General features: G+C 56.9%; 1 protein-coding gene across 2 annotated transcripts in view; it reads left to right on the forward strand.

Moving 5' to 3' along the window:
• Positions 1-2,846: 2,846 nt before the first annotated feature.
• LOC137908414 (thrombospondin-4-B-like) overlaps positions 2,847-12,495 on the forward strand; it is an 11,957-nt gene continuing 2,308 nt past the window's right edge. The window contains exons 1-14 of one of the 2 annotated variants that reach the window (XM_068752819.1): positions 2,847-2,886; positions 5,685-5,705; positions 8,269-8,466; positions 9,180-9,430; positions 9,506-9,608; positions 9,710-9,792; positions 9,863-9,914; positions 9,998-10,149; positions 11,022-11,159; positions 11,231-11,308; positions 11,394-11,546; positions 11,619-11,723; positions 11,811-11,918; positions 12,012-12,171. In XM_068752819.1, coding sequence (XP_068608920.1) covers positions 2,874-2,886; positions 5,685-5,705; positions 8,269-8,466; positions 9,180-9,430; positions 9,506-9,608; positions 9,710-9,792; positions 9,863-9,914; positions 9,998-10,149; positions 11,022-11,159; positions 11,231-11,308; positions 11,394-11,546; positions 11,619-11,723; positions 11,811-11,918; positions 12,012-12,171 — 1,615 coding nt within the window. In that variant the 5' untranslated portion in view covers positions 2,847-2,873. Of the gene's footprint in view, positions 2,887-5,684; positions 5,706-7,366; positions 7,434-8,268; positions 8,467-9,179; positions 9,431-9,505; positions 9,609-9,709; positions 9,793-9,862; positions 9,915-9,997; positions 10,150-11,021; positions 11,160-11,230; positions 11,309-11,393; positions 11,547-11,618; positions 11,724-11,810; positions 11,919-12,011; positions 12,172-12,495 lie in introns of those variants that run through there. The other variant, XM_068752817.1, reaches the window with a different exon arrangement.

Below are 12,495 nucleotides of genomic sequence, written 5' to 3' on the forward strand. Positions count from 1 at the left end.
TTCACACACACACACATAAACACACACGCACACACACACACGCACACACACACACACATACACACACACACACATAAACACACACACACACACATAAACACACACACACACACACATACACACACACATAAACACACACGCACACACACACACACACACACACATAAACACACACGCACACACACACACATACACACACACATAAACACACACATAAACACACACACACACACACATACACACACACATAAACACACACGCACACACACACACACATACACACACACACACATTCACACACACATAAACACACACATAAACACACACATAAACACACACACACACACATACACACACACATAAACACACACACACACACACGCACACACACATACACACGCACATAAACACACACGCACACACACACACACATACACACACACACACACACACTCACACACACACACTCACACTCACACACACACACTCACACACACACTCACACACACACACTCACACACACACGCACACACACACACACTCACACTCACACTCACACACACACACTCACACACACACTCACACACACACTCACACACACACACTCACACACACACGCACACGCACGTCCATGCAAATGGTATTCCCTCGCTCTGTGCCGCCTCCGCCTCCTCAAACTTTCTGCGTACCCCCCCCCCCCCCACACACACACACACACTCCTGCTCATGACAAATATGCGATGAAAGCGCGCTGCTGGAATCTGCACAGCTGCGGCGAGCCGTCCAGTCCGGTCCCACACCCCGGCGTCCCAACACACACCTTGGCAAACAAGTCAAATACATCCGTGCACACACACACACACACACACACACACACACTGCCTCCCGTTGGACTTTATCATTTATCAGGAAGTGAAAAGAGACAAAGAAACAGGAAGTGAAGCCGCCGCTCGCTGGTCTCTCACTTCATTATCTCTCCGGTGATGTTGGGGAGGACTGATGAGGAGGTGCTGCTCCTCTCTTCCATCAGGACACAGAGCTGAGTCACACGTACCACGTCTCCCTCCTCCTGCGTCCCTGTGTTGTCTCTGTCTCGCTCGCTCCTCTTCTTTGCGTCTCCTCAGCCCATTCTTCCATCCCTCCAGTGTCGGTGAGCTTTTATTCCCTCCTTTCTGTCACTGCCGCTCTCTGAGCTTCACACTGTTTCCTCCTTCCATCTGCTCCCCTCTCGTCTCCCTCGTCCTCTCCTCCTCCCCTCTCTGGTTGTGTCTTCCTCTATCTCACCCTCCTCTTCTTGCGTGGATTCATGCCTTCACGTGGGAACCTTTGCATCCGTCCCGCGGCTCGGCGCTCCACTCGGCGCTCCGCTGTGGCTACCTCGCTGTCGGAGTGTTTGTGGAGGTGAATGGACAGGAGGGGGAGCAAGAAGGCAGGAGTGAGCAAACGGGCAGTTATCTTCTCAGACGCTCCTCTCAGTCCTCCCTGCCTTGTTCCGTTTACCTCGCTCCCCCCTTTCTCTCTGCAGCTCAGCATCATGACCCCCTCTCGGTGTCGCCAAGCACGCCCATGTATTCTCGTAAGAGGAGGGAGGACGGGAGGGAGGCGGAGCTAGTGAGTCAGTCGAATTAAAAAGCAGAGTATGTACAGATGCGGAGGGGAAAGAGGGAGACGGCGAAAGGAGGAGGAGAGAAGGGAGCAGAGCGATGCAGGGGGCGGAACCAAAGGGACGAGGAGGGCAGGAGCAGTCGGTGGGGGGTAGAAATGAGGGGCACGGGTAGGTTCAGGGGGGTGATGGGACAGTGAGAGCGCGGGGGAGAAAGGGGAGGAGGAGGGAGGAGGGAGGAGAAGATTGGAACAGACAAGTAGAATTATTCCACAGATAGCTCCCATGTGAGGAGGAGCAGCGTGACCAGGAGGATAATGGAGACACATGGACGATGGGGCGTGGAGGTCCACATCCAACGAAGGTTAAACCGGCCACGCCCCCCCCATCAATATGCATCACATTAAAACACAACGCTCTCGTGTTCTTTGTTTTTCAGGCTCGATGACGAGAACTAATTGATCATTCTTTTGTTTCTATTTCCGACCCCGTCGTCTCTGCGTTGGACGCTCTACCCTGAGACGAAGCTACACCGAAACGCCTCCGGGGCTGAGACGCCTCGTCCCGTTCTATCAGCTCCGATCACTAATCGTGTCCCACCCCCCCCAGTGGATCTGGCTTTTACATCTCTCAGATGTTTGAGTTTTACATTAAGTTTCTGTGAAACATTACTTGGTTGGATTTTAAATACAATTTCACGGAAAGAGCACATCCACAGTTCAGAATCAAATAAAAACATATTCTAGAACAAAAAACATGCCAGTTAAAATAGAAATGGAGGTGGACAGTGAGCTGTCAATGAGGGACAGTGGGACAACCTCAACGTACCTCTAAAGGTAAGAGCTCCGGCCCGCGACCTCCAGCTGTGACACCTAACCCAACCCCAACATCAGTGTTAGTGAAACGGGTTCTGGTGAGATGCTAACGTGAGCATGCTAGCATGCTAATCAGAAGGATTACGATGAAGACGGGATGAAGAAACCGGCTCCTCTGGGTGAGGAGTGGAGGTGAAGGGGTGGAGGAAGGTCACGGCAAGGTCACTGCCAACAGAATGTGATTGGCTGAGGACAGGGCAGAATCGGGTTGGTTCTCCTGTGATTGGTTGATGAACAGGAAGTGGACAGACAATTGGATAAATGAGCATTAACTTCAGTCGAGACTCAAGCGGTCCCGACCCGCTAATGTTAGCGCTGCTACTGACCCGTAACATAAAGAACCGTATTCATGGCTTGAGTTCGGATCCGTCCATCTGTTCCAAGAAGTGCTGGAGATGATTTTAACATGTGCCCCCCCCCCCCCTTTAATCCACATTGGACCGATATGAAAGGAAACAAAGGCTTTGGAAACGTCCGGCTTGCTGGATCTGCACCTGCAACGCCTCGGTTGATGGTGCGTTCAGGGTCAGGGTCTGTGCTGGTCAGAGACTCTCAGCAGATGGAGGATAATGAAAGGGCGACGATCAATGAGGATCCGAAGAGGCGGCGAGGACCTTGACTTCACAGAGACTTCCTCCTGCTGTTGTGGTGTGACTCTGTTATAACGACCAGGGTTAGCGTTGTAGCTGTAGAAGCTCCAGAGACGGACCGGCCGCTGCGTGACGTGAAGCAGGACACCAGCGGAGAGCAGAAGAATTTTAAAAATAGTTAAAAGTCAAAAGGCCTCAGAGCGGAGACCAACGGCAACGCCGCTAAAACCGCAATGATCGGAAAACAGCTTCCAGGATCTGGAATTGTTGCTTGAGTGTTGCGTTTCTGATCAGGAGAGAAGGAGGAGTTCCTGGCTGTCGTTTGGAGGGTCAGAGGTCGCTCCTCATCCGACGAGGAGTCGCAGAAATAGGAACGTTTTCATTCTGACATAAAAATGCCTCGGGAGGCGCTTTCTGGTTGCTCCTCCACCAGGTGGGGGCTCGTTCATCCAGACACTCAACTACCCCGCCTCCTCACATGACGAGCGCGTTCACACGGCGATGAGGAGTTGTGTTTGTGTCACGGAGGGATGGAGGGAGCATGATGGGGGAGGAGGGGAGGGAGGGATGGAGGGAGCATGATGGGGGAGGAGGGGAGGGAGGGATGGAGTGAATGGCTAATCTGTGACAGAAATAAGATCTTACATAAGCGAGCATGCTGTCAGCATGAGTTAGCATGAGTTAGCATGAGTTAGCTCTGCCCAGCCTGAACCCGAGCATCCATTCATTCATGCTGTGTGTGTGCAGAAACACACGATAGAACATTTCCAGAGCGCCGTCCGCCCTGCATTCAGTCTCTCGTTGCTTAAAGTCACATCAGGACGTCTGTGATGCTCAGAAGTCACCATGTGATGGCGCACAACGCCACGCACAACCACACACAACCACGCACACCACTGAACACATCAACTTCCTGTCTGATTGTAAATTGTGAATGAAATGAGGGTTGTTCCTGTGGGAGAATCGGGCTCTCGGGCTCTCCTCACATGGCCTCCTGCTGGTTCTGTCTCCTCCTCAGGCTGACGTGAGAGCAGACCGTTTCCGATTGGCTTGGCTTTGGGTCGTGGGTGTGCCCGTAGATCAATCTGAATCCCTGACGTCTCCTGACGCTGCTGGCGTTGGAGGACAGAGCGACATTCATTTCCTGGATGGCGCGTCAGTTTGTCCGTCCGTCTCTCTGGGAAAAACATTATTGTCCCGCCGCCGTGTTGCCAAACTCAGGAAATGGAGTTTGTGTCGATTTGGCCTGAACACTCACACAAGGTCACTCCGTCTCAAGTGGGCTCTCCAAAGCCACATGTGGGCCCACTTTCCACTCAAGACCCGCTGATGATGAGGAATGGTAGCTCTTAATTCTACAGAACCGGATCAGACGGGTGACCAGAGACACGCTTACTACCCAGCAACGTGGGTTCAGAAGATCCACTTTCATACGGGGTGAATTTTCTGTAACCTGAGTGTGTCTGAACCCTGGCCCAGACAGGCCCGGTCTCGGATTGCCAGAACTGTGAAGGATTGATGAGAGCTCCTGGAACAGGGCAGCGCTGGTCCGGCTGGGATGACGCTGTGTGTGTTGTCGTCACCCTGGATGTCTGCCTGCTAGGCCGCTATAGGGGACGCTACAGGGACCTCTATGGGGGCCGCTATAGGGGACGCTACAGGGACCTCTATGGGGGCAGCTATAGGGGACGCTACAGGGACCTCTATGGGGGCAGCTATAGGGGACGCTACAGGGACCTCTATGGGGCAGCTATAGGGGACGACCTCTATGGGGGCAGCTATAGGGGACGCTACAGGGACCTCTATGGGGGCAGCTATATGGGACGCTACGTGGGACCTCTACGGGGGCAGCTATAGGGGACGCTACAGGGACCTCTACGGGGCCGCTATAGGGGCCGCTACAGGGACCTCTACGGGGGCCGCTATAGGGGACGCTACAGGGACCTCTATGGGGGCCGCTATAGGGGACGCTACAGGGACCTCTAGGGGGCCGCTATAGGGACGCTACAGGGACCTCTACGGGGGCTGCTATAGGGGGACGCTACAGGGACCTCTACGGGGGCAGCTATAGGGGACGCTACAGGGACCTCTATGGGGCAGCTATAGGGGACGCTACAGGGACCTCTATGGGGGCAGCTATAGGGGACGCTACAGGGACCTCTACGGGGGCCGCTATAGGGACGCTACAGGGACCTCTATGGGGGCAGCTATAGGGGACGCTACAGGGACCTCTGGGGCAGCTATAGGGGACCTCTATGGTGGCAGCTATAGGGGACGCTACAGGAACCTTTATGGGGGCAGCTATAGGGGACGCTACGTGGGACCTCTACGGGGGCAGCTATAGGGACGCTACAGGGACCTCTACAGGGGCCGCTATAGGGGACGCTACAGGGACCTCTACGGGGGCAGCTATAGGGGACGCTATGGGGGACGCTACAGGGACCTCTGTGGGGCCGCTATAGGGGCCTCTACAGAGGCCTCTGCAGAGGCCCCTATAGCGGCCCCAGACGCTACAGTCTTTCCTAAAGAGTTCCTACTCCAAATGAGCATTTCTGATCCATTCTGAGTGCCTGACATTTGGTTCCGAGTTGGTTCCATGCCCTCCAGGCGCATTAGCCGCTTCCAGGGACTCGACAGGCTTCAGCCACCGCGATGCTGCCAGGTTGGCTGCAGACGTGGACGTGGATCCGCCTCTTCAGAGTTAGAACCCGTCCAGAGCTGAAAACGCAGCCAGTTTAATGCTGTCATTTGTGGCTTGGAGCGAGTTAGCCTCAAGCAGACGGGGCAGGGGCTGCGACAGATGCTGCGGGGTGTTGGATCGGACCCCTCTGACTGTTTCAGAACTCCATCAGGTAAGACAGCTCGTGGACCGGCAGACACCACCGGCTGCGTCCCGTCCTCGGCGACTCGGTTCTGATGGAGGTCGTGTGAAGTGGAGCCTTCATGTGGTCGGACTCATTTCTGACTTTCGTGCTCTTTTCTTTGGCACAGAAACGTTTTTCTCAGACTTTCAACATCCATAAATCTTCTACAGTTCTGCCAGAAAACGTCACACTAAGCCAGGTTCTGGAGTTAAATCCACCGTCGGTTCTGGCACCGAGAAGAAAGACGAACAGAAGACATGCTGGACGCCATGGTGAGTGGACATCAGTTTAGAGTAAATGCTTTTAATAGAACCTTCTTCTTCTCTCAGGTTTGAAGACGCATCTTTTAAAGGCCCCACCAAGTCTTCCTGATCTGACCCGATGTGTTCTGATCATCAGTCCAGTTCCTGTCTTTGTCGTGGTTACAGCCGGAGCGACCCGGTAATCTTAGGAACCCTCGCGACCCATCGGGTCATGGTATCACAAATAGCCCGGCGATGTCGTCAGAGACATCTGGGCTCAGGTTTTATCTCCGGGCCCGTCTGACCTCATCGACCGCGTCCTCTGGTGGACTGATGTGGTCCATTGAGCTCAGAACCGCAGCTGCGTGGAGGTCTGTGGGACCCGGTGTGATCCAGATATTGAATCATTCTGAAAACAAATGAGGAGGGCGCATAAAACCTAAAACTGTGGCCCCCCGTTGGGACCTGGACGGGGTCCAGATCAGAGCACTCGGAGCCCGGAGTCCGGTACCTGTGGTAAACACATGGAAACTATGACTCATGTGCTGCTGCTTGTTGCCATGGAGACCTGTGTTTATCCTTTAAAGTGGGAACATCGTCTCGCACCCACAGAATCTCGCTTGTTGTTGAATTAGCGGCGGTTCCGCCGTGGAACGAGGTCCAGCCTGAAATGAAGATGCAAAACAAACATCGTTAAACCTTCGCCTCCTGATCGCTGCCAAATGTGGCGGGAGGTGCTGCCAGACATCCTGTCGACCTCGCCAGCAGCCTGTCTGACGCTCCGCCGCCGGTTAGCACGAGGAGGGGGGGGGGGGGGGGGTCACATCTGATCCCTGGAAGAAAAAGGAAATGATCTTCGTGTTAGACTGGTAACGCATTTTTATTTTTTACCCCAAGCATGAAATTAGTCTTTTCTGGGTGCAATTTGAGATGAAGAAGTTCAGCTGCCAAACACGGGCTCCAGAACCGGGTCAGGATCCAGACGGTGGTGTCAGGCGTGATGGGTTCTGCTCCTCATGCTCCTCCTTCTGTTCACGCACAAAAGCAACTCCGGCTCAGCTCACCATGACATTCTTCTCTCACCCCTGATCCTGACCCCTGATCCTGAAAGGAGGCTCAGACTCGCCGCTCGCAGCCGGAGCAGACGTAGAGAACCTCCGGGAACCGATCCGGAACCAGCTGGACGCACGACATGGCTGTCTGGATGGCCCTGGTTCTGCTGCTGGGACTCGGCTCCGTCGTGGACGCTCAGGCTTTGGGTGAGTGCTTTCATTGGGGGTGTTTTCACACTCGCTGGACGGGCATAATGGCTAAAGCAGATCCGTGCAGGCCGAGGAGCTCCGAGGATTGGGCCGGGGTGAAAAGGCTAAATATCAAACACTTTTATTGTACGAGTGACAGGAGGAAGGTAAGAACGAGACGCTTCACGTTGGACGAGCGTCCACGTGGACGTCCGTGGACGCTCGTCTCTCCGGCTCGGGTTCATTCCGTCCCACATGGGAATAATCAGGACGCAGCGTTCAGCCCGAGTCCAGTCTCGCCCGCTTTCTCTGTCTCAGGTTTATGATTTATCACCTTTCATGGGGGGGGGGGGGGCAGCTGGAGCATTTAGCATCAAAGAGCCAGGCGGTGTGGAGACCAAAACCAGAGGCGTAACGGGCTTCAGAGCCAGGCGGCGTCCGGGGGGGGGGGGGGGGGGGTCCAGGTCGACACATCAACGTAGACTGCTTCCCTTCCTTTAGATCTCGGCTCCCATTGGTCGGTTGACTTTCCTGTTTATTTGAAGTGCATTCCGATGTCGGCGCCGTGACATCATCAGTGGCCGACTGGGTTCCTGTGACCCCGAAACCTTCGTAGGTCGCAACGTGCAGCGGCGTGAGGGAGAGCACGGGAAGGCGGGGGTTCCAACTGGATTCCTGGAGCGTGAAATGTGGGGGTAATCAGGGGGTGACACGGGGTGTAAGCCGACCCTGACCCCCCCACCTCTCTCTGGGAGGTGTGTCTGTGGGATCCAACCCCGCGGCGCTGTGTGGCCCGGCGGGCATCCCAGACTGGCCTCTGATTGGACCTGACGCTCCTCTTGTCTCTCGACAGTCTATGATCTGCTCACCTCGCCCGACTGCTTGCCGGAGCTGCTGCAGGGGGGTCTGGCAGAACAGGGCGTGAACGAGGCGTTCATCCTGACGTCCTTCAAGCTGCAGCCCAAGACCGGAACCTCGGTGTTCGGCCTGTACAACCCGCGGGACAACAGCAAGTACTTTGAGTTCACCGTGATGGGGAAGCTGAACAGAGGTAGGGGGGCCGGGCCGGGGGGGTACATATTTCTGTCTGAACCCACAGGAATCTGCGGTTCCCCTCGCTGCTTCTTAATGTGTTTCGTGGTTTTGTTGGGTTCGTTGTCGTCATGGAGATCCCAGCTGCGGCAGCTGGTTGCATTCAGCAGCAAAGAAAAAATCTGAATGCAGCCTGCCTGGTTAGCACGAGCTAGCAGCTAGCTGGTTAGCATCAAACCGCTGCCGTACTTAGCTTTTCAACCTGTTGCCCTGATAGGGGTGTGGCCAGACAGACAAACCCAAACACGGAAGAATCAAATCCTGATTCAGGCTTTTAGGCCTCGCGTTAAAAAAGGTGTTGACAAGTGTGGAGTGAACGATGAGACCAGGCCGGAGCATCCAGGTGTAGAAATCAAGTGCTCCTGAAGTGTTATTAACATCATCACACCTCCATCATCAGCCTCGTCTCATGAATGATAATAGGCGGGACGAGAAAAGGAGGAGTCCCGTCCGTTAAGAGGACTTAAACGTCCTGATGAGAAGAGGACTCAAGCCTTTGATCCCTTCATCAGGGTGTTACCATGGTTATCAAAAGAGTTTGCATGAACACATACATCACACACACACACGTGGGTTATCGTCACTGTAAACAGGAAGTGAGCGATCCGCGGTGATGTCAGCCATCTTGTTTTTATCCCGCACCCACTTCTGCATTCCCCGTCCCGCTCGCAGCCGTGTTGCGCTACCTGAGGACGGACAAGAGGATGAGCTCGGTGACCTTCAACAACCTGGTGCTGGCAGACGGCCAGCAGCACCGGCTGCTGTTCCACCTGAAGGGGATGCAGCGGCAGGGTCCGGGCGGGGTGGAGCTGCACCTGGACTGCAGGCTGGTGGAGACGGTCAGGGACCTCCCTGCAGCTTTCCAGGGCTTGCCTGCAGGATACGGGATGCTGGAGCTGAGGACCATGCAGCCCAGAGACCAGGTGACCATCGCTTGCATCCAGGCAATAGTGTCCAGAAGCGGCGTCCGTCCACTTTGACCGGTGTCCTTCTCACAGGAGAGTCTCGACGAGCTCAAGCTGGTGGTCGGAGACTCATTGGAGAATGTGGCCTCCTTACAAGAATGTCATTTCCAACAAGGGGACTCCGTTCAGACTCTGGGTAAGATCCCGCCGGGGAAGGAGAGGCTACGGGGACGGCCAGATGTTTCCCAGGAACGTAACCCCCCCCCCCCCCCCCCCCACACGCTCCCTGTCTCATAGGGATCAACACGAAGCAGCTGTCCAATCAGATGCTGGAGCTAACGAAGGTGATCAATGAGCTGAAGGATGTCCTCATTCAGCAGGTAACATCCACAAACTATTCTAACGAGCTCCCGGCGTGTTTTAAACGCGTTTATGCTGGACCTCCTCCAGGTGAAGGAGACCTCGTTTCTCAGAAACACCATCTCAGAGTGTCAGGCCTGCGGTAAGAACTCCCGTCACCGTCCCGTGCTCAGAACCAACGTCCAGAGGATGGATGGGACGGCCTTCTTCCTTTGCCGTTTAAAGGTCTTGGTGGTACGGAGGTGGTGAAGCAATCGTGTGGCCCCGGCGTCTGTTTCCGTGACGATATGTGCATAGAGACGGAGGACGGCGTGGAGTGTGCGCCGTGTCCCGACGGCTACACTGGAGACGGGTTCAGCTGTGACGACGTGGACGAGGTGAGAGGATCCCGACGGCCGGACCTGGAAGCGTCCCGGAGGCGTGGAAGCGTCCCGGGGCGTGGAAGCGTCCCGGGGGCGTGGAAGCGTCCCGGGGGCGTGGAAGCGTCCGGGGGGCGTGGAAGCGTCCCGGGGGCGTGGAAGCGGTCCGGGGGCGTGGGAAGCGTCCCGGGGGCGTGGAAGCGTCCGGGGGGCGTGGAAGCGTCCCGGAGGCGTGGAAGCGTCCCGGGGGCGTGGAGGCGGTCCGGGGGCGTGGAAGCGGTCCGGGGGCGTGGAAGCGGTCCGGGGGCGTGGAGGCGGTCCGGGGGCGTGGAGGCGGTCCGGGGGCGTGGAAGCGTCCCGGGGGGCGTGGAAGCGTCCGGGGGCGTGGAAGCGTCCGGGGGGCGTGGAAGCGTCCCGGAGGCGTGGAAGCGTCCCGGGGGCGTGGAGGCGGTCCGGGGGCGTGGAGGCGGTCCGGGGGCGTGGAAGCGTCCCGGGGGGCGTGGAAGCGTCCGGGGGGCGTGGAAGCGGTCCGGGGGCGTGGAAGCGTCCGGGAGGCGTGGAAGCGTCCGGGGGGCGTGGAAGCGTCCGGGGGGCGTGGAAGCGTCCCGGGGGCGTGGAGGCGGTCCGGGGGCGTGGAAGCGTCCCGGGGGCGTGGAAGCGTCCCGGGGGGCGTGAAAGCGTCCGGGGGGCGTGAAAGCGTCCGGGGGGCGTGGAAGCGGTCCGGGGGCGTGGAAGCGTCCGGGGGGCGTGGAGGCGGTCCGGGGGCGTGGAAGCGTCCCGGGGGGCGTGGAAGCGTCCGGGGGGCGTGGCAGTAGCTGAAGACGAAGTCCTCCTCCTGCTCTGTGACCAGGTGGGCGGAGCCTGAAGGCATCGTGTGCTTCTTTCTGCAGTGCCAGTTTAACCCCTGCTTCCCTGGAGTGAAGTGCGTGAACGCCGCCCCGGGCTACCGCTGTGACGCCTGTCCGCTGGGCTTCACCGGCCTGCCGGTGGAGGGGGTGGGCGTGTTGTACGCCCAGGCCAACAAGCAGGTAGGCTGGACGTAGACGTGCTTCACCCTAAAGCGCCGCTCGTCTCCAATCGGTCGCTCTGCTCCAATCAGGTGTGCGACGACATCGACGAATGCAAAGGACCCTCCAACGGCGGCTGCACGGCCGACTCGCTGTGCCACAACTCCATGGTGAGGCCGCCGTCACGCCTCAGCTGAACGCTAAACGCGTCCCACGGGGGCCGTCCTGAGCACCCAGGTGTCCTCCGTCCTGCAGGGCTCGTACCACTGCGGCCGGTGCAAGACGGGCTTCGCCGGGGATCAGGTGAGCGGCTGCAAGCCGGAGGTCAGCTGTGGCAGCAACCTGAACAACCCCTGTGACGTCCACGCCGAGTGCAGCGTGGAGCGGGACGGCAGCATCACCTGCGAGGTAGACGGCACGCCTCTACACGCACGCACACACACACACACACTGTCTCTGAAGGCCGTCTCGTCCCGCCAGTGCGGGATCGGCTGGGCCGGGAACGGGATCCTGTGTGGGAAAGACACCGACATCGACGGATTCCCGGATGAGAAGCTGAGGTGCAAAGATCCGAGCTGCAGGAAGGTAGGCCGAAAGCACGACGGTCTGTGAATGCAACGCCGTTTTCACAGGCGAGGCTTTGCCTATTCATTCTCCGTCGTCTCCTCGCAGGACAACTGCATCTTCGTTCCCAACTCTGGCCAGGAAGACGTCGACCGGGACGGGCGAGGAGACGCCTGTGACGAGGACGCCGATGGCGATGGCATTCCGAACGAGCAGGTGGGTGAATGCGCGTTCACACAAACTACGGTCGATAACAATTATTAATTATCATTTACCATTCAATTAAGTCATGGTTGTCTCTGTCCTCAGGACAACTGCTGGCTGAAGCCCAACGTGGAGCAGAGGAACAGCGATAAGGACGACCACGGCGACGCCTGCGATAACTGTCGCATGGTGCAGAACCCCGACCAGAGGGACACCGACGGCGACGGCAAAGGGGACGCCTGTGACGACGACATGGACGGAGACGGTATGGATGACGTCCCAGAGAACTTTATCTCTGTGCTGTGGATGTCGTTTCAAGCTTTGATCATTCTCAGGTGTGATTGCAGCTCAAAAAGCCCCCCAGGAGAGAAGAGGCCTCCTTATCGCCTCTGCTCGACCTTTAAACGTTTGTGCTGCTGCATCCATGCAAAGAATAAGAAGCAGCTTCAGCTGCTGCTCAGCGGCGGACCAAATGCAACGGTGCCATCTAGCGGCAGGGCTGCGAATAACACCCCATTCGTATTATAATTATTATAATCAAACTATTTTAAATTCACTTTTTGACTCGACAGTGTACATTTCTAAATAT

Source organism: Brachionichthys hirsutus, chromosome 19 (assembly GCF_040956055.1).
Source record: "Brachionichthys hirsutus isolate HB-005 chromosome 19, CSIRO-AGI_Bhir_v1, whole genome shotgun sequence".
NCBI lineage: Eukaryota > Metazoa > Chordata > Actinopteri > Lophiiformes > Brachionichthyidae > Brachionichthys > Brachionichthys hirsutus.